General features: G+C 45.0%; 1 protein-coding gene across 2 annotated transcripts in view; it reads left to right on the forward strand.

The window, feature by feature from the left end:
• LOC119120155 (transmembrane channel-like protein 3) overlaps positions 1-22,387 on the forward strand; it is a 124,236-nt gene that overhangs the window by 95,817 nt on the left and 6,032 nt on the right. For both annotated transcript variants that reach the window (XM_037246787.1, XM_037246788.1), the window contains 6 exons: positions 7,560-7,688; positions 8,034-8,101; positions 8,358-8,486; positions 20,704-20,814; positions 21,555-21,680; positions 21,885-21,963. In XM_037246787.1, the coding sequence (XP_037102682.1) occupies positions 7,560-7,688; positions 8,034-8,101; positions 8,358-8,486; positions 20,704-20,814; positions 21,555-21,680; positions 21,885-21,963 (642 nt within the window). The remainder of the gene's footprint in view (positions 1-7,559; positions 7,689-8,033; positions 8,102-8,357; positions 8,487-20,703; positions 20,815-21,554; positions 21,681-21,884; positions 21,964-22,387) is intronic.

Below are 22,387 nucleotides of genomic sequence, written 5' to 3' on the forward strand. Positions count from 1 at the left end.
CTGATTCTTTGCCTTGTTTAAGCCTGCTTAACTCCTGAGCCTTATCCTGGTCCAGTGCTTCTCAATCATTTTCTGTGATGCCTCCCCTAGGGAGAAGAAAACATTTCGCGCCCCCCCCATGTTATTAACATTAAAGAAAACAAAAATAAATGAAAAAGAAAGATCAACTTACAATAAAGAATAACTATTAATAACATTGTTTTTTAGTCTGTAACAGAACAGATTCAATGTGCATCAATAAATTATAATTATTTAAACTATAAACATTCTTGACCAACTGCCATTTTATGCTGAAAAAATACAATAAAATAATAATAAACATACATAATATTAAATTAAATAACAGCAATAAATAATATTCAATTCAAAGTAATCAGCAACATTAACTCAGGAGCACAATATATAAAACATTTTAACCTACAAAACAAAAATGAATAGATCAATTTGTGCTGTTTTTTCAATCAAAATGAGGCAGCATGACGGAGACCATATCCACGGCTGCAGGTAGTATCAGCTCTTCTGCAATGGTGTGTTTTTTTGCACTGAGTAATTTGGTACGCTGCTTTATGATGCTTACAGTGCTTGCAGATTGACTGAAGTAGCATTCATAAAGTGGGATGATTATTGGCAATATTCAGCCCGTTTTCGCTGAAAAACCTCAAGCATCTTATCAGCGTGATTGGGGTGCAATGACTTTATGTGCCGCCTTAATTTATTTGGCTTCATACTGTCCGCTGCCAACATTGTAAGGCACAGTAAACACACCGGTCTTTCCTCGTCTCCCATCGTAGTCACACTGAAGCCGAGCGCTCCGTACGTTTCGTCATATTTCCTTGTTTTAGCTTTCGTGTGACTCTCAATTCTCTTATCTCCGTCTCTCTCCGCCGTTCTTTTCAATCCTGTTAAATATTGGTGTCCCACTGCACTTTTTATCGCCTGCTTTGTGCTGTGTGTGCGTATGTTCCGTGCGCTCTACACTGTAGAGCGAACACTCCTTGCGCACACTCTTATAGTCTTCTTCTTCTGTCGTGTGTCTTCAGACTTGCGGCTCCGTTGAGGCGAGCCAGGTCAACGTGTCGTCATCCAGGTCAATTAGGCCTTGTTCGCCATTTGGCGGCCGGTGTTTGGGGCAACTGCTGATTATGTGCTCTACTGTCTGGACTGGGTCCCCACACTCGCAGGAGGCACTATCTGCGAGTCCCCACCTCTCATTGCTGCTCCATAGCGTGCAATGCCGGTCCTCAGGCGGTTGAGGGTTGTCCACTGCTTCCAAGTCCTGGCCAGAGACGTCTGTGGGGTCATTGATGTAATGTTGCAGCCTAGATGGTTCTGCTGACTTCCACTGTTCTCTCCATCTCATCTTGACCCAGGTGGCCTTGAAAGTGTCAGCTGATGTTGTGCTGAGCAGCTCATGGGCTTGCATGGCAAAGGGGCATCGTGACTTAGGGTGCACGCGTCGTGGTGTCTCTGTGATGATCTTATGGAGGAGGTGGGATTCACTGGTATGTGCCTTTTGGGAGAGGGCCAGCGTGGCTGCTTCTCATCTGATGTTAGCCGGGGTGATGCCTGCGAGGACGGGCAGTTGGTTTACTGTGGTGGCTCGCAGGCACCCCGAGACAGTCTGCAGGGCGCTGTTGAGGGCGAAATCCAACTTCTTGACATGGGGGCTACAGCACCAGGCCGGGGCACAGTACTCGGCACCTGAGAACACCAGAGCCAGCGTGGACATGTGCAGTGTCTTCGTCGTGGCTCCCCAGGTGGTGCCGGCTAAGCGGCGTATAAGGGCGGCACGGGCACTTGTCTTCGCCTTGGCACTGTCCAGGTGTTGTTTGAATGTTAGTGTTCTGTCAAGCTTCACACCGAGGTACGTGGAAACGGGCTGGTGCTGTAGCCAGGTATTATCCACCATGACGTTGAAGATGTTGTCTTGCCCATGCTGAGCTTGAGACGCCAGTTCCTCAGGTATGAGGACAGGATGTTCATGTCCTCGGAGAGGCCCTGTTCTGCTGCTTCCCAGGATGGCTTGCTAAGTAGGTCATCTGCATAGCCATACTTCTTTGACTGGGTTGCAGGCAGGTCATGGATATAGATGTTGAACAGCATTGGTGCCAGCACTGAGCCCTGTGGGACGCCGTTCTTGAGTTTCCTCACCCTGCTGCATTGTCCATTGCTGGTGTGTAGCCGGAAGTTGCAGTTGCTCAGCATCTCCATGATGAAGTTAACCATAACCATGTCTGGGATGGTTTCCAGGAGTTTCATATGCAGCCCACGCATCCAGACAGTGTCGTATGCAGCTGTGAGGTCCAAGAAGACAGCACCAGCCTTCTCCCCTGCTTGGAAGCTGTCCTCTATATCTTGGCACAGAAGGGTCACCTGGTCCGCCGTGGACCTACTGCTTCGGAAGGCAGCCTGTTCTTTCGGCAACTGGGGGTCGATCACTGGGTTGAGATGTGCATGGAGGAGACGTTCCAGGAGCTTGTATGGAACGCAGAGCAGTGAGATGGGTCGGTATCCCTTGGGGTCATCACTAGGCTTGTTTGGTTTCGGCAGCGCAATCAACTTGGCACGGCACCAGATCTTTGGTAGCATCACGCACCGGAGACACATGGAGAGGAAGGAGCACAGCCAGTCGGTTGCCTTCTTGCCTTGATGTTTTATGTATTCCGGGTGGATGCCGTCGATGCCTGGTGCCTTACCAGTTTTCAGCCGTTGGATGGCCAGCCCGAATTCTTGTGTTGTGAAGTCGTGGGATAAGTTGAAATCACAGCCTGGTACCCTGTGCAGGTCATGGACCCTCGCCAATGTTTTTCTGGTGAAATCCTTGTCTGCGTTGGGGAAGCGGCCATTGCTCAGCAGTAGTGACGCGATGGAATTTGCAGAGATGGGACATTGTGCTGGAGTTGTCGACCTGCCCATCAGCTTGTTCATGGTCTGCCACGCCCGACGGCAAGAGTGTGTGAAGTCAATTGATTCCACTGTCTCCGTCCATCTTTGCCTGCGTTTCTCATTTAGTCTGTAGATTAGGTTGTTCGCGGCTATGTCCCTGTCTTCACTAGTTTGTGATTCTGTGTGGGCGCGAAGTAGCTCTTCACATTCGTCATCCTAGCAGGGAACATAGGCTTTGCGTACGCTGCGGGGGATTTTCTTCTTGGCGGTGGCCAGCAGCATCTTGCAGTATGAGTCGTAGGCGATGTCCAAGTTGGTGGGGCGTGGGTGTGGGAGACCAGCAGCTGCCTTGTTCACTTGCTGTGCGAAGCCTACCCAGTTTGCTTTCCGGAAGTTCCACCTCTTCACATCTTTCCCTTCCACAGGCTGGGCCAGAGATGGGATGGTAATAAGCGATGGTCGATGGTGTGAACGGGGGGATCTGTCCAGGATACGTATTTCTGGTAGCGGTTGGTTGTCCTGCAGTAAAACTATAGTCACCTTGTTTTTAATGGCGATCTGTTCGATGACGTTGAGTTTAGCGGTGGTAAGGCCTTCAACGTTGAGCTACAGTAAAGCTAAACCAGCTAGGCTTTGTGTGGTCTGCAGACGTGGCAAAGACATTAGTTTCGCTTTTGTAGGCTTATTAAACCTGTAAGCTACTCGTAGGGGAGGCCGCGTAGGGGTCTTTTTCTCCCCCACTCTTACAGTGATACCGCCACACCCACCTACTGCAGTGGATGTCTAATTATCCTTTAATATAGTACAGCCAAAAGAAAAGCATGCTCCCTGGTGTCACACGCGCCCTCCTTGGTATCGCACCGTGCCCCCCCCTCCAGAGGGGCGCGCCCCACTATTTGAGAAGGACTGTCCTGGTCCAAGCAGGCATGATCGAAGAGCTTTGAAGGGTATCTTGAAAGTCTGTGACAGAGCCGCAAAGCGGGAAGTTATATGCCAATTCTGCCGTGGTCGAGGCTCTGGCTCTTCCTATCAGGCGGGAACTCATGAAAGCCATCACTCTGTGGGAAAAGCCTCGGGAGAGTGTTCAAAGTGTCGGAAAAATGTTTCTAACAGTGTTTCTATCAGTCTGGCCAAACTGTACAGACAAGCTGGGACTCAGGCGCAGAGATGAATTGGCCGTCACGAAAGAGCTTCATTAAAGATAGGCAAACAATGACTATGAAACAAACTAAAAGCTCTCCAACTGGGAGGATTACTAACCTGAAAAAAAACAAACGCGTCACTTCTAAAAAAATACTTGGACGCTCTACTCTTAAAACTAAAAAAGAAGCAAGCTATAAAAAGAAGGCCAGATTTAAAGGCTGGATTCAAAGACAGTGTATGTCGGCAAGAATTTTTCACGTGTAGTCGTGTCGCTCCAAAGGTGACGTCATCCAACTAAAAAAGTGACCAAAAGAGCGGCCTTCAAGGACACAGCCCGTGAATTTGGACAAAGCTTATTTCACATGTGAGGGTAATGGCAAACAGGTGGACATAATCAGGAATAAGGGTAGACATTGATGTTACACGAGGAAAGGCAAGTGACCTGAAACGAGGAGAGTCAGGATTTTCAAAATAAAACAAGAAATGACAAGACAGAAAAAAACTCACAAGAAACCACCTCACCACGGTGAATCTGGATGAAGTTTATGAGAGCCTGGGACCTTGGAAGCCTTGGAACCTGCTGCATACACAAAACTGTTGAATTCAATAAGGAGTTGCAAACAAACACGCATGAACAAACAAATCAACGATGATGGAAAAAAATTAGGGATGCACCGAAAATTCGGCCACCGAAAAATTTCGGCCGAAAATGACCCAAAAGTGCATTTTCGGTTTTTGGCCGAAAGACCTAAATCACCGAAACAACACGGCCGAAACTTGTGATGACGTGAGCAAACAGCGCAGCCAGCAGGCGGGAAAACGGGATAAGAGCCAGCATGTCTGCGGTGTGGACTGATTTCACTATCTCAGAGAAAGATCCACGGATAGCGATTTGCAAAACATGCAACGCTGAAATTTCAAGAGGGGGTGCATCTGCAAAACGTTTCTCCACGTCGGGTTTAATTCATCACCTGAAATCCAAACATTCCGATCGCCATTCTGAATATGAGAAGAAGGCGACACAGAAAAGGAAACTGACACCGAGCACGCCCACTCCGTCTGTGGCGGATGTTTTTATAAGAGAACATATTTAATTTTACAGTCTTTCAGCAGGCCAGTCAGTTATAAGCCTGTAAATTATTATTTAATGTACACATGAGTGGGGTCAAGTTAAACATTTTATTTTTATTTTATTTTATTTTTGAATTTATATTGTGCATTGTTGTAATGTCAGTGCTAAATAAATATTTTCATACTTTTGTAACTGGTTTATTGCAATGCCTTGATTTTAGTGAGGTTAGTACACATGTAGCCATAAATGCTGTGGTTCTAATAACTGACATAATCATTTCTTTCGGTGTTTCGGTTTTCGGCCTTGGTTTCCTCATTTTTGGTTTTCGGTTTCGGCCAAGAATTCTTATTTCGGTGCATCCCTAAAAAAAATGTATGACCATTGCAGACATAAAGCACTGTTTGGATGTAGTATACTTGATGAATACTGATGTAGTACTATAGACCAGGGCTGTGGACTCGGCTCGGACTCGGGGACTCGGACTCGGTCATTTTTGCCGGACTCGGACTCGGTGCTGATTTTGACCGAGTCCACCGAGTCCGACAATAAAAAAAAGAGGCAAGACGCAGCCAGAGAGTGTCAGGTTACAGTCAGCGCGGTAGGAGTTGGAAGAAACAGTAAAAACTCCACCAAACTCGTCGTAATGACCCGTGATATATGTTATATCCTTACTATTTTCCAGGTTCTTAGATAGCAAGAATAGGTCGGACAACGACGTGAATGATCTGCTTTATTCCTTACTCACAGTGCGTTCACAGGGCGTACCAGAACAACACAGAATGCCCATCCCACTTCCGGGGTTTTTCTACTACGGAATTTGAGTTAGCCCAAAATACACAACATCTCTTCCCCTCTTACAATGAACGTGCTATATGCATGAACAACATAGTCTTATGCACCTATAACTTGACATCTTCAAGATCTATCAATAACTACCATTAAACAATTATAATATATGGTCCAGACAATTATGACAATAATATTCCCATGAAACCTTAACTTTGGGTGAGGGTGGACGACCTCGAATTATACCGAATTATAGCGAAAAACCGATGTCGTACGGCGTCGTCACTATGTTGTTTTCAATAAAAACATGAAGAACTCACGTTTGCGTCAGTCAATTTTAATTTTTATAAAGGATTATTCTCATTTGATGTCTTTAAATTCATCCGCGTTCTGCCATTGAAGCGGGGTGCATTCAAAGACCAGTCGTACAGACGGAAACGTTTTGTGATCAAATCTTTCATAACGAGAATGATTTGAGTGAATTGATTTGAATGAATAATTGAGAAGAAATTTCAGTTCTGAAGGCTCCTTTTGTCCCAAGCAAAGTGACAGATGGTGGGGAGGGGGGATAAAAATTGTAAAATCAATTCACTCAAATCATTCTCGTTATGAAAGATTTGATCACAAAACGTGTGTGGCTTTTTCTTAAATGAACACGTTTGACATTGCTATCGTGTCAGCTTTTAATTATATTGCGCTGTCATGTTAAAGCAAATTAATAAATGCAACAATATTAATTTGCTTTGAAAATACCTGAGTAATAAAATAAAATGGATGGATGGATGAATGATGATCACAATTAAGTATAAAGTCTCCTTTGTAATATATACTCCTTGTAGCCTGTACCCAAAAAGAGGAGTTTCTTTGCATCGAGGTTTATGCAAAGAGCTCACGTAATTATATTGTTGCGTTTTGGTGAAGTGAATGAGTGTTCCGTCTGTACGACTGGTCTTTGAATGCACCCCGCTTCAATGGCAGAACGCGGATGAATTTAAAGACATCAAATGAGAATAATCCTTTATAAAAATTAAAATTGACTGACGCAAACGTGAGTTCTTCATGTTTTTATTGAAAACAACATAGTGCTGACGCCGTACGACATGGGTTTTTCGCTTTCCAAATAAGGGGTCGTCACTAATTATTTGTGTTTAGATAAATGTCTGAGCTATAATGGTGTAATTAATGATTAAAACTTGAAAGTATCTGTTTATTGTATTCGTTTATATGTTTAATAAAGACAAAGCCATCACAAAACTGTTGTAATTATTTAGATTTTGATCTAAATTAGCCTTGAATAAAGACTAAGCAGTCACATGAATTAACAAAAAAATGGACAGCCGGACTCGGACTCGGACTCATGGGCAAGAGGCCGGACTCGGACTCGGTGCAAAAATCCGACCGAGTCCACAGCCGCATCTCTGAGATCCCCCCCAAGACTGAATGTTCCTAAAATTTGGTCTTTCAGACAGGGCCTGTTTACAGTATGCTAAGTGGTCTACTATAGCTAATGCATTGATAATCCATCCATGGGAGATAAATTAAATTTTTTAAAGACTTTAGATAAAAATGAGTCAGTCTTTTCCATGACACGATTTGCATTAAATAGAAATAGAGCTTTTTTGTTTGGTGTATAATTACTATTTCTGTCTTCATGTTTAAACCAAACCTCTAGGAAATGCTGAAGCTGTCCATCATAGACATGATCTTTACAGTGGCCAGCATCCTGCTCATTGATTTCATTAGAGGCTTGGTCGTTCGTTACCTCAGTGACTGTTGCTGTTGGGATTTGGAGAGCAAATTTGTAAGTTGAACACAGAACTAACCCATTATTATTTTCTTATTATGGAATGAAGCAGTTTTTTTAATATGAATGTTTCACATTTCTTAAATTGACTGAAGGCGAAAATGTCAGCACATGCAGTGGTAAATAAATACATTAATTAATTAATGAATTGATGAATTAATTAATGAACGAATGAATGAATGAATGAATGAATTCATTCATTCATTCATTATAATATAATTAATTAAAATTCTGCAATTGGTATATTGTATATTGTACTGTACATTTACCCAAATCGAATTGGAAAATTTATGAGATTAGATTAGATTCAAACGATACCAATATTCTTTTTTGTATTTCCAGCCTGAATATGGGGAATTCAAAATAGCAGAGAATGTCCTGCACTTGATTTATAACCAAGGGATGATCTGGTAAGTTGAAAGATTTGTAAAATGTTTAGGTAGCTTGACTGCCATTGAAGTTCTGTTTAAAAGTTAACCGTCTGTTCTGTAGTGCTCACTATCCATGCCCTTGTTAGAAACACCCACAATGTCTCAATTGCACTTCTGTAGCTGACACATCAGATTCCATCATATAATTTCAGAATTGTCACCTTGCAGTAAAGAACATAATGTGTTTTACCGATGTCACCCAATTGGTGTGTAAATAACTCTTTCTTTCCCACAGGATGGGAGCTTTTTTCTCCCCTTGTCTTCCTGCCTTCAATGTGTTGAAGTTGATTGGGCTAATGTATCTCCGGAGCTGGGCGGTCCTCACTTGTAATGTTCCCCATCAGCAAGTCTTCAAAGCATCCAGGTCAGGCATTTACATCAACTGTAACAGACAGCATACTACAGTATAATGGTTTGAAAAGTTTACGGTCTACAGTGCTCCCTCGCCACTTCACACTTCACATATTGCGGCCTTAGTGCATCGCGGGTTTTTATGAAAACATAAATTGCAGATATATTTGGTGCATCGTGGCTTTTTGCGGTGTCACTTGGAGCACGGGGCTTTGTCTGCCATACGATTTCACAGCACACGATTGGCCGGTAGAGGAGACTTGACCAATGGGAACATGTTGATCTGTATCCTTGCTGTTAATTGGCGTAGAGCTGTAAGAGCAGCTCTAACCACGCTTTAGCTCAGCCTCCCGCTACGTATCCACTCTTCCACTTCATTTGCGTCAGCAGAATCAGCAGCATCTCAGATGTGCACTTTGTTTTGTCACGAACGAGGCATGACAACCAAATGCAACATGGGCTGTTTAAAAATACAATAAAGTGTTGATAAATAAAATTATAAAAGTCTTGTACAGATATCGTAAAAATATTGACTCTCCATCGCGGATTTTCACCTATCATGGGGGTCTTGGAACCAATTATCAGCAATAAACATTGGATCACTGTACTCCTAACTGGACAAATGTTGCTTCATAATAAAACATAGATACATACATTTACCACTGGTGATTTTACTAATGGAGGGATGGATTTGACGTAACAGTCAGGATAATAGTATATTTCTTTCATGCAAAGCTGTCAATGTTATCGGCTGTACTTGGGCACTTTGGCCAGGTGCTGAAAGGGATGGCATCTCTTGCGTCCGTAGCCACGGGGGAGTGGGGCTTGCACCCCCACCCCCTTAAATTTCACCCGCAACAGAACGTCGACGAAATCATACTAGAAACCCGCTCCTGGGAAGTACCCCCGAGGCCAAAATATGGCGCCGTATGAAGGCGGTGGGGCAAAGCCCTCGGGACCCCCGCAGCCCGATTGAGGGTAAACCCCGGAGCAACCGGGTCGGTATGGGCACGGCCTCGCTGTGTGTCGCTCACCCGATCGCGAAACCCTCGGTTGAACCTGAGGCGTTTGGTCTGGGTGGCCGCCTGGAACGTACTCTCACTCCAGGATGACTCCCGCATGCCCGCCTTGTCGGCGGAGCTCGCTCGGCTGGGCATCGCGGTGGCTGCTTTCTCTTAAGTGCGGCGGCCGGGCTCTGGCGAGATCAGGGCAGGTGTATACACCTACCACTGGTCTGGTTGACTCGACGGTCAGCACAAAGAGGGAGTGGCCATTGCGGTGGCCGACCAGGTGGCGTCACAGATAAAGGAGGTCACGTCGGTCTCGGAGCATATTATGCGACTACCGCTCACACACTCGTTGGGCGTAGTATCGTTTGTCGCAGTGTACGCTCCCACCGGGACGAGTGAGCCGTCTGCGAAGGAAAACTTCTACGCTGAACTCAGCTCGGTTGTGGACGCTCTTCCTGGGAGGGACACGCTGATTGTTCTTGGGGACTTCAATGCTGTCGCTGGTACCTGCAGGGATGGCTACGAGGCATGTATCGGTCCTCACCGCTCTGGAAATTTCCCCAATGGGGAACGTGACACCAACTCCATCATGATGCTTGACTTTGCCAGGAGTCATGGTTTGAGAGTTGGTGGATTATGGTTCCAGAGGCCGGATTCGTGGCGTTGGACCTGGTATTCAAATACCGGCCTGGTTAGGAAGGAGATTGACCAGGTACTTGTGGACGGTCGCTGGACCCTGCTGCAGAACTGCAGGGTGTTCTGAAGTGCACAGTTCTTCAACACCGACCACAGGCTTCTTGTGGCAATGCTGAAACTACGCCTTCGAGCGCCGAGGTGAGCAACGCCCGGCCAGATTCGGCTGGACGTCAGTCGACTGCAGGAACCTGGCGTGGCGGACGCGTATGCCGGGAACTTGCCTGGGAGGCTTGGTGGGCTGGGCGCAACAGAGGACCCGCTGGCACTGTGGGAGGGCTTCAGAGACGCAGTCCTGGCGGCTGCCAGCGATAGCATTCCAGAGATCCCTAGGAATCGTCGGAGTGCCCTTTCCCAGGAGACGGTGGACATAATCGACGAGTGCCCCAAGGCAAGACTAGATGGCAGAACCGGTCGCTACAGGGAACTGTGGCGAGAAGCCATTTGAGCTGCTGGTTGGGGGGGGCCTCGCGTTGCGGTGGTGCAGAGGTGTCGCTCACTCGATCGCGAAACCCTCGGTTGAACCTGAGACGTTTGGTCTGGGTGGCCGCCTGGAACGTACTCTCACTCCAGGATGACTCCCGCATGCCCGCCTTGACGGGCGGGTTTGAGATCTCTGTGAGGCGGTCTAGGGTCACTTGGGTAAAAGTGACGCTCGCCCGGCTTACGAGGCAATTCAAGAACTCCGCTCGTCCGGGCCCCGCCCGCGCAGCTTGACGGTCCTAGCGGCTGATGGCAGTGTCCTATCGGAAGAAGATGGGCTGAAGCGTTCGGCCAAATACTTCGAGGAGTTGTATCGGGCCGAACCTCCACGCTGCAAGCTCTCTGCTGTGGGCATCCAGAACCTGGTGCCTAACCCACCCCTCAGCATTGATGCGCCTACCCTTGAGGAAGTCCGAAAGGCTCTGGGACAGCTGAGGGATGGAAAGGCTCCGGGAATCTGCGGTTTCTGTGCAGAGATGTTCGAAGCTGGAGGGGATGCCGCCCTCCGATGGTTGCACACGCTGATTTGCTCCGTATGGAGCTCGGGACTCATCCCAATCGACTGGAAAAGGGGCGTTGTGGTCCCTACCTGGAAGGGGAAGGGTGATATCCGGGAGTGTAACAACCACCGAGGGGTTACCCTTCTCTCGGTGCCAGGCAAAGTCTTCGCCCGGGTACTTCTGAACAGGATACGTCAGCAGCTCTTAGACTACCAGCGCCCTAAGCAGTCCGGTTTCACACCAAAAAGATCAACCGTAGACCACATCCTCACGCTTCATGTTCTCACCGAGGGCTTTCGAGATTTCGATAGAAAGCTGCTTGCAGCCTATATAGATTTCAAGAAGGCGTTCGACTCAAGTCAGTAGAGATGATCTGTGGAGACATCTGGGGCTAGGCGGGATCCCCCGCAGCTTGTCCATCTCATCTCGGCTCTATACTCCGACACAGAAAGTGCTGTTAAGTACGGATGCACCACCTCTGACTTCTCTCCAGTCAATACTGGGGTGAGGCAGGGGTGCGTACTAGCCCCATCACTTTTCAGCACTTGTATGGACTGGATTGTGGGCCGCGTTGTAGACAGGATGGGCTGCGGGGTGTCGTTCGGCAATGTTCGGATCACTGATCTGGACATTGCTGACGACGCTGTGATCTTTGCGGAGATCCTAGACGTGTTGACCGAAGCACTTGAAGCACTGAGCGAGGAGGCGGACCCTGTGGGACTGCGCTTCTCCTGGATCAAGACGAAGATCCAGGTCTTCGGTGGCTATATGGACACTGCTATCGAGTCAGCCGATGCGGCGGGCGAGAAGGTGGAGATCATAGACAAGTTCACTTATCTCGGCAGCGTGGTTCACTGCGCCACTTCGTGTGAGGCTAAGGTCGCTCGTCGGCTTGGTCTTGCGCATGGAGCGATGGGCTCACTGAATGGGACTGTTTGGCGCGCCTTATATCTGAGCACGTTGACAAAGGTTCAAGTCTTTTGCTCGCTGGTCATGCCCGTCCTGCTTTACTCTTGTGAAGCATGGACACTGACTGGCGGGCAAAGGCAAAGACTGAACACCTTTGCGTGCACTTCCCTCCGTCGCATCCTCGGGATCCACTGGCGAGACCGTGTGTCAAACCAGACGGTTCTCGAGCGAGCGGGGATGGAGTGCGTCAACTGCCAGATATGGGAGCGACAGCTGACCTTCTACGGCCACGTGGTACGTGACCCGCCCTCGGATCCAGCGAACAGGATTCTGTCCGCTCCAGACCCAAGGGGGTGGAAGCACCCAGTAGGGCGACCGCGTGCGCGGTGGTTGGAGCAGCTCGGGAAGCATCTTGAGATTGTGGGGGTGTCGGGCGGGTGCTCGGTCCTACGCCGTATGGTCACCGATGGAGTGGAGCAAGAAGGTGAGCGCAACGAAGTGTCACCGCGACGCGTGCCCCCATACCAGACCTGACCTGACCTGTCAATGTGGGGGAGCGGAATATTTGTGTTTTCTTGAGATCTGTATGCAGCATGTATGCGGCACAGCGCCGTGACACCAAATGTCAAGTGTAATTCAGCAGCTTGATATCGTCAGTCAAGATTAATCAAATCATAGTAAGTAATTTACAGCAAACTATTGGGCCTTTAGTTATTTTCTTTATTGGTTGATTTATTGAAAATACAAACTCATTACAAGAAAGGTCGTGAGACAGATTAGTTTTACCCTACTATTAATGTGTCGGCGTTATATATATATATATATATATATATTAGGGGTGTAAATCGCGGGTTTTGTCACGATACGATATCATATCGATACAAAGAATCACGATACGATATTTGCCGATATCTTAAAGCCTGCTGTGATTCATTCACGATACATCACGATATAGTGCTCCACGATCGATATTTTTATTTTTTTTTTAAATAAAAAATATAGAACAATATCCTGATTTATAACAATTCATACGCAAAATCAACAAGGTACTGCAAACTCTTTATTTAGGAAATTACAAGAGTATTGTAGTATACAAAGTGCTTATTTTAACACTGAACTTTATCAAATACCTATATTTCTTCTCATATAAGTAAAGAAAAATTAATATTCTTTCTTTTTTTGTAATACCATTAACTTTAAAGTGCATTACTGAACTATTTATTTACAATAATTTTAATTGTCCGTTGAGCCATCTTTTCTTTGGAATCCAAAGTGCTTCCAAACGAATGACTTGAAGCCCAAAGGGGAGCGAATTTCCTCGTCTTCTTGGACACTAGCCATAGCACCAGCCCAGGAGCCGCGTAGTTGTCGGCTCCCCTTTCACGTGCCTGCTCTGCTCACAACACAACACGCCGCGTACTGCTCCCGGAAAGAGGAAGCAAGCAACAATGAACTGGATTTCAAAATAAAGTCGCGTCTAATGTCCGAGGTCAAACACGGCGATATAAATCGATGTTTACGTTTAGCATCGATGCCAATAAATCGTAGAGCATTACATCGATTAATCGATGTGTATCGATGAATCGTTACACCCCTAATATATATACATATATATATATACACATATATATATATATATATATATATATATATATATATATATATATATATATATATATACACCGTAATTTTCGGACTATAAGTCGCTCCGGAGTACAAGCCGCACCAGCCATAAAATGCCCAAAAAAGTGAAAAAAATATATATAAGTCGCTCCGGAGTATAAGTCGCATATTGGGGGGCAATTTATTCGACAAAATCCAACACCAAGAACAGACATGAACGAGCAACAACAGGCTAAACGATACGGTATGCTAACGTGACAAACACAAACGAGGAGCTGAGAACGGGCCTGACGTAACATTCAGAGTTATTTAAAAAAATTATTACATAAATAACACGTTTATAAAACCATCTGTGTCACTCCAATTCATTAAATCCATCGATCGTCCTTTGTCAACAATGCCGTGTGCCGCGCCGCAGTTCAAATTATTCCACAGGCCCATACAACGATATATAAATTATATTTTAAATAACTATCACATAAACAACAATATTGTCAAACCATTTGTGTCACTCCAAATCATTAAATCCATCGATCAAATTTCTCGTCTTTTATCGATCGTCCTTTGTCAACAATGCCGTGTGCCGCGCTGCAGTCCAAATTATTCCACAGACCCATACAACGATATATAAACTATATTTTAAATAACTATCACATAAACAACAATATTATCAAACCATTTGTGTCACTCCAAATCATTAAATCCATCGATCAAATTTCTCGTCCTTTACGTCAACAACGCCGCGCGTGAGCAGCTGACGTCAGCCTCGTGGGTCAGTTGCGACTACTTTTATTCCACAGATGTATTATATAAATATATTGTAGCGTTAACAAAGTACAAGGGAAGACGTGGGTTTGGTAAACAGCCCTTTATTTAACAAAACAAGAGTTCAACAAGCCAACAACTATGAACTGTAACGATAAAAACATATAGAAGTTGCTACACAAAATAAAATATATATCAAATAACTATAACAAAAATAACACTTTTTTCCAAACCTTCTGCGTCACTCCTAATCATTAAATCCTTCAAACTCTTCGTCCTCCGTGTCACTTTCAAACAAAGCCACGACTGATGCCGGTAGTACATGGGGCCCTTCGTCATCTCCGTCGCTGACGTCAGACTCCTCGTCAGTTTCAGTTGGAATTATTCCAGTTTTTCTAAATTCTGACAGAATGATTTTGGGTGTAACCGAAGCCCACGCTTTGTCAATCCATCCAATGACGTCCAGGAATGTTGCACGTCGCATTCTCCCGGTTGCCGTGAAGCTGTGTTCTCCGTCCACCATCCACTGCTCCCACAGGTTACGCAGAACTGCTTTAAAGCTCCTATTCACGGAGACGTAAAGTGGCTGAAGTATTTTAGTACAGCCTCCAGGGATGATGGCAGGTATGGAGTTGAGGCTTTTTAATTTCTCTTTTATCTGTGGCGTGATATGCGCTCGCATGCTGTCCATCACAAGCAGAGCTTTGTTCGCTCTGAAGAAGCTCCGATTTTCACCAATCCCTTACAAGTTTCTCACTAACTCCAAACTTTCTTTCTGCTGCTCGATTACTGTTTTCGGCTGCATATTTTACAACTTGAAGTTTGTAACCTGCAGAATATGAGTTTCTTTTTGGTGCCATTTTTGTTAAGCCCTTCCCAGTTGATGAGTCACGGCCAACGGTGAAATTTAGAGCGCCCTCATCCAGTTTCGTCTGAAAATAACAGGGTTTTTTTCAGCTGTAGTTTTTTGTTTTGTTTATTTGGTTGTTTCATCAAAGTCAAAATCTGCTTTATTGTCAATTTCTTCATATGCCAAGACACACAAAGAGATCGAAATTACGTTCCCACTATCCCACGGTGACAAGACATAGTACACAATATGCATACAAGTAAACAACACAAAAAAATAAAAACAAGAAGGCACAAACAATGAATAAATAAGAGTGATGAATAAATAATAAATAAACAAATAACATAATAAATATAAGAGGAGCAAAAATGGAGCAAGTGTGCATACAGCAGACAGTGGACTAGGATATGGCGCATTAAAGTGTTAATTGCTTTATTTGATTTTTTCTCTCTATTTTTCATGTTTTTAATATGTTCAAGATAAAGATATAAAAGCATGTGAAGTGATCAATTATACTAAAAATAACATGTGAAGTGGTCAACTATACTTGTAAGTAAGTGATGTGTTAATGATCAAGTAAAGATTTGTGAAAAAAACATATATAAGTCGCTCCTGAGTATAAGTCGCCCCCCCACCCAAACTATGAAAAAAACCGCGACTTATAGTCCGAAAATTACGGTATGTATATATATATACATACGTACGTACATACATACATATTATGTACATACATTACATATACCGGAGTGAAGGGCTATGGCGATGGTGTCTTCTTTGGGTCTGTTTGCTCTGTGCGCAAAATGGTGGGGGTTGAGTGTGGAAGGCAGGTTTTATTTGATGTGCTGAGCAGCCAGTTTCTCAAATCAGTCTGCCATTCTGACACCCTGCAAGTGAATGTTATTCTCTAATTGATACAGATCTCGTCCTCAACATATTTGTATTATTTTACCATGTCAGTTATGGGCTTCAGTCTGGTTTTCTCCTCTCACACTTTTCCAGATCTGTGGCAATGGTGGTAAATCACAGTGTCTTACGCATCTTCTTCATCCTCCAGAAACACACAATTACACGAGTAATGTCCTTGACCACTGATGATGTCGCACATTATTCACCCCTACAATGTTTTTTCTGGCTCACCAGATGTGGTGTAAAATAGTACCCACATACACTCAAACCCCTAAGCACAGGAAAGATACTTAACTGCACTATTAAATGCTATTGCATGCTAGTTCTATTAAGTGTGACCTCATATACCCCATTTATATTCTAAAGATGGAAATTGACAAACACAAAAGTGTCTGCCGCACGGCAATGGTTTCCGCCTTTCACTCAATGCCTCCTGCAGCAGGGATACCTACTTGGTACAACACCGGCCATACTCTGTTGTGAGCTCGACGATTCGCATGCATTTGCCATGCACCTTTATGTTTCCGAGTTTTTATCGATAGTCTTTGGAGACATACTCTACTACACTACTTGTTTTTACACTGCTAACGTGCCAATACGAACAGGGAATGGCAGAGCAAAAGGCGGGATGGAGGGGCGTGGCTAGTGCGTCGGTTCGGAAGTCGGAAATTGATTCGTGAGTAGATGCAAATTATTTGAGAGGCTCCGGTTCGTATCTCGAAAGTTCATAAGTATAGGCGTTCGTCAGTAGAGGCACCACAGTATCTTTACAACAGAATTGATTAAGCAGTCGGATTATTTTTTTACACAATCCTAAAAAAAGGTACTAACCCGTAAAGCAGGAGTGTCCAAACTTTTTGCATGGAGGGCCAGATTTGATAAAGTGAAGGGGCCCGGGGGCCAATAGTTTTTCAGACATTTTTTAACTACAGAACTTTCATGCAAATACACACTGTTATGAAACAAATTTCATTGTCCCAATTGTCTTTATTTTTTAAATGACAAAATAACCAATTATAAACCACTCAGAAAGATGTGAACAATTCTAAAAACACAAATTCTGCCTTTCATTCATATCCGAAGAGTCAGATAACATTGAACAAACTGTATGAAATACCTTAAATAAGAGTTTAAAATTATTTTTGCCTCATGAAGATTTTAAACAGGAGTTATAAGTACCGTAATTTTCGGACTATAAGTCGCGTTTTTTTTCATAGTTTGGGTGGGGGGGCGACTTATACTCAGGAGCGACTTATGTGTTTTTTTTCAAAACCTTTCAAAAAAAAAAAAGAAAATGATGAAACCGCGATAAACGAACCGCAATGTAGCAAGGGATTACTGTAATTTGAATTTCAAGTGACGTCAGCAGCGCGACGTCGCGTTCAGCAGCGCGACGTCAGCAGCGCGACGTCAGCAGCGCGACGTCAGCAGCGCGACGCGGCGTTGTTTACATAAAGGACAAAGATTGATTCGACGGAGCTCTCTTTCACTTCCGTGGATTGAAGTCGGGGGCCGGCGCTCGGCCGGGTGGCTGTCCAGGGACGGTGGATGGGGCTCGGACAATGCTTTTACGCACGCCCGGTCCTACTCTAACGAGCTGTCTTTCACCTCCGTGGATGGAAGTCGAGGGCCGGCGCTCGGCCGGGTGGCTGTCCGGGGACGGTGGATGGGGCTCGGTCATGGCTTTTACGCACGCCCGGTCCTATTCTATGGAGCTCTCTTCCATTTCCGTGGCTGGAGGTCCACGCCGCCACACGCCTGGAAGTTTGTTTTGTTAAATAAAGAGCCGTTTACCAAACCCACGTCTTTCCTTGAACTTTGTTAACGCTACAATATAGTTATATAGTAGATCTGTGGAATAACGACGAGGCTGACGTCAGGGCGCACGCACGCGCGGCGTTGTTGACAAAGGACGAGGAATTTGATCGATGGATTTAATGATTTAGAGTGCACAGATGGTTTGATAACATTGTTGCTTATATAATAGTTATTTGATATATAATTTATATATCGTTATATGGGCCTGTGGAATATTTTGAAGTGCAAGAGCCGTCAGCGGCGCGCACGATTGATGGATTTAATGAATTGGAGTGACACAGATGGTTTTATTAACGTGTTATTTATGTAATAGTTTTTTGAATAACTCTGAATATTACGTCAGGGCCGTTCTCAGCTCTTAGTTTGTGTTTATGTCACGTTAGCATACCTATCGTTTAGCCTGTTGTTGCTCGTTCATGACTGTTCTTGGTGTTGGATTTGTCATGTCTCGTCCCCAGTTCTGTGTCTGTGTGCTTGCCCCTCCCTTCCTGTGTGCCCTTGATTTGTGTAATCACACGCACCTGCCTCTCGTTACCTGTGTCTTATTTAAGTTCTGTTTGCGTGTCACTCGCCGTCGGAGCATTGCACGAGATGTGTGGACAATGCATGTCTCACTGTCACGCGGTTTGTTTTGTTCCTGTCTTTTGTTTCACGCTTTGGCGGTCAGTCCTTTTGGTTTTGTTTAGTCACGTCAGTTTGCCGGGTTTGTATTTTGGAGTCTTCTGCAATAAACCCTGGTCCAAGCTGCACTTGGTCGCCCTCGCTCCATTACTCCACCCCGAAGCCTGACAGAATGCTCTGACCAACACAGCGACCAGCGCTTGGACCCTCCGCCATCAGCTCCCGTCCGCGACGCCCGATCCACGTCCATCGTCCGAGAAGGTTCCGGCGCCATCGGACTTCGCTCCAGCGACGCCCGATCCACGTCCATCATCCGAGAAGGTTCCGGCGCCATCGGACTTCGCTCCAGCGACGCCCGATCCTCGTCCATCGTCCGAGCAGGTTCCAGCGTGATCGGACTCCACTGCCGCTGATCGCGGCCCTGACTTTACAAGTTTCTGCCGAGCACGGTCCCGATCCCCGAGTTTCCGCCCGAGTGCGGTTCTGTATCCCCGAGTTTCCGCCCGAGTGCGGTTCTGTATCCCCGAGTTTCCGCCAGAGTGCAGTACTGTTCCCCCAGTCGCCGCCGTGCGCCGTTCGAACCACTTCGAGAACCAGTAGGGCCATTTGGACTAGTGCGCTGCCCCCCCGCCCCCCCGCGTGCCGCCGTGGGGGGTTGTGTTTTTGGGGCGTCGGGAGCCGTCCCTTGTGGGGGAGGTTCTGTCATGTCTCGTCCCCAGTTCTGTGTCTGTGTGCTTGCCCCTCCCTTCCTGTGTGCCCTTGATTTGTGTAATCACACGCACCTGCCTCTCGTTACCTGTGTCTTATTTAAGTTCTGTTTGCGTGTCACTCGCCGTCGGAGCATTGCACGAGATGTGTGGACAATGCATGTCTCACTGTCACGCGGTTTGTTTTGTTCCTGTCTTTTGTTTCACGTTTTGGGCGGTTAGACCTGATGGTATGTTGTTTAGCCACGTCAGCTTGCCGAGTCTGTCCTTTTGGTTTTGTTTAGTCACGTCAGTTTGCCGGGTTTGTATTTTGGTTCCTGCAATAAACCCTGGTCCAAGCTGCACTTGGTCGCCTCGCTCCATTCCTCCACCCCGAAGCCTGACAGGATTTTGTCGAATAAATTGCCCCCCAAAATGCGACTTATACTCCGGAGCGACTTATCAATGTTTTTTTTCACTTTTTTGGGCATTTTATGGCTGGTGCGACTTATACTCCGGTGCGACTTATAGTCCAAAAATTACGGTAATGCAAAGTTGTCTGTTATTATTAAAACTTAAAACAAGTGAATTTTGCTCCTGTCATTTACAATATTTTTCAGAAAGTAATAATTTTTGTCACGTCTACAGGTTCATAACATCAACAGTATTAACATGGCTACTTCGTAATATTTAATATTAAGTAATTTTTACTTTTGATTTACTTTTGACTCACAGCCCCACGTAATGAATCGCTGTTGCGATGCCAGTTCAGCTTGGAGCTGCTTCACTTTATTAGCGCGGTCACTCCCTGTTAGCTTGTCGTATGTGTTAGCATGTTTAGTCTGATGGTGTCTCTTTAGGTTGAAATCCTTAAACAAGGCAACCGTCTCTTTACAAATTATACAAACACAATTGCCTTGATTTTCAGTGAAGAAGTAATGTAATTCCCATTTCTCTTGAAAGCAACGGCCTTCAATGTAAACTTTCCTCATTTTCTTTGCAGTCGCCATGGCAGAAATGAGCGTAGGGGTTGGTGCTGCAACCTTTTGGTAATAGGAGGAATTATAGTTTCAAGTTTCATGATTTTTTTTTTTATTCAGTTTGACAGTGCAGGCGGGCCATAAATAATACATTATAAGACCGAAGCTACGGGCCAAATGAAATCTGACCGGGGGCCGAATTTGGCCCGCGGGCCGGACTTTGGAAATGACGTAAAGGAAAAGCCTCAAAAAAGTATCTAATAGTCAGCATTATCAGCACGGTATACTTTCATACATATCAATTAAAGACACTTTTAACATAATCTGTGATTTGCTTTACTTTATCCATTTCAAAATTAATCAATCGTGCTGTCTGTTTATTGCAGATCAAATAATTTCTACTTGGCGATGCTGCTCTTTATGCTCTTTTTGTGTATGCTGCCCACAATATTTGCCATTGTAAGATACCGACCATCACAGCACTGTGGACCATTTAGGTAAGACGAACCCTCTTCATGGGTAGCACGCTGGGGCACTGATTTGCATGTCTGCCTCACAGTCCAGAGGTGCAGGTTTCGGTTCTGGCTGCTTCCTGTGTGGAATTTGCATACTCTCGTGCCTACGTGGGTTTGCTCCCGGTACTCCTGTTTACTCCCACCAAAACTTACATGGTAGGCTGATTGACCACTCCAAATTTTCTGAATGTGTGATTGTGTGTGTGTGTGTGTGTGTGAGTAGGTGTTTGTCTATATGTGCTCTGCGATTGGCTGGCAAACAGTTCAGGGTCTACTCCGCCTGGCACCCAAAGACTGCTGGGATAGGCCCCAGCACGACCATGAGACTTATGAAGATAAGCTATTCAGAAAATGAATGAATAAATGAACCCTCTTCATTGTCATAGTTGAATTCCCAAAATGTAGTCACTGGATTCAACCCATCAGTATAGTGACAAAACATGGGATTCTCACGTTGGCAGGCATTGTTCTAAACCAATTGGTCACAGTTGACAAATGGTATTTTTTGACACAATACAGTATGTCTACTGTATCTCATAATTGTTAAAGTACTTGGGTCTTTTTTCACCTGCGTTAACTCACTGAAATTAATTTCAAAGCGTTTTTTTGTTGCTGATTATCCAGTACATGTCTTGTGATTCTCATTACGGCAGGGATTTAAGGATGATAACGTCTTATCTTGTTTCATTGTGTGATAATCAAAGAATAAAAATATTTTGCAGTGGTCAAGAGAAAATCTATGACATCATATCTGAAACGGTGGCCAGCGACTTTCCCCTGTGGTTCAGTAAAGTGATGAGTTACATCACCAGCCCTGTTGTAGTGTTGCCAGCACTACTTCTTCTCTTGTAAGACCATACACTCCCACGCACATTTAGTCTCTCTCTCTCTCTCTCTCTCTCTCTCTCTCTCTCTCTCTCTCTCTCTCTCTCTCTCTCTCTCTCTCTCTCTCTCTCTCTCTCTCTCTCTCTCACACATTCATACGCACACACACTTGTACTCCCACACACACAGTGTAACCCTTACTATGACTTACATCTTTTGTGTTTTAGCATGCTGATATACTATCTCCAGGCCATTGCCAGATCTCTGAAATTCACCAACAACCAGTTGATGATGCAGCTCCAGACAGTGAGTTTCAAACAAACTATTAATTGACAATATGTAGCTTTTAAAGTTGAAAATCCTTGATTTGAAGTCATTGCAACATTTTTTTGCTTGGTTTGCTCTTGGGTCTTTACATTTGAGTAGCAAATTTAATTCAGGTGTGTTTAAACTGCTACATAATGTATTTACAAACCATAAACTGCTTTGAGTCCAGCAATGGTGTGAATGCTGAACAGCATTAACATGTTGTTCTACGCCAAAACTTTATTATTAATCTCACCAGTTTTTCCATCTCATCAGTTCTTCTGCATTCAGCAACTTTCACATCTCAACTATTCGAAAATTCCAAAAATTCAGGGCAGCTGAGGTAATATTTTCTAATTTTTCAATATTTCTTTTCACAGAATTTCCCATTTCCACCCCAAAAATTAACCCAATCAAAATATAT

The sequence above is a fragment of the Syngnathus acus genome, chromosome 3 (genome assembly GCF_901709675.1).
Source record: "Syngnathus acus chromosome 3, fSynAcu1.2, whole genome shotgun sequence".
Taxonomy (NCBI): Eukaryota; Metazoa; Chordata; class Actinopteri; order Syngnathiformes; family Syngnathidae; genus Syngnathus; species Syngnathus acus.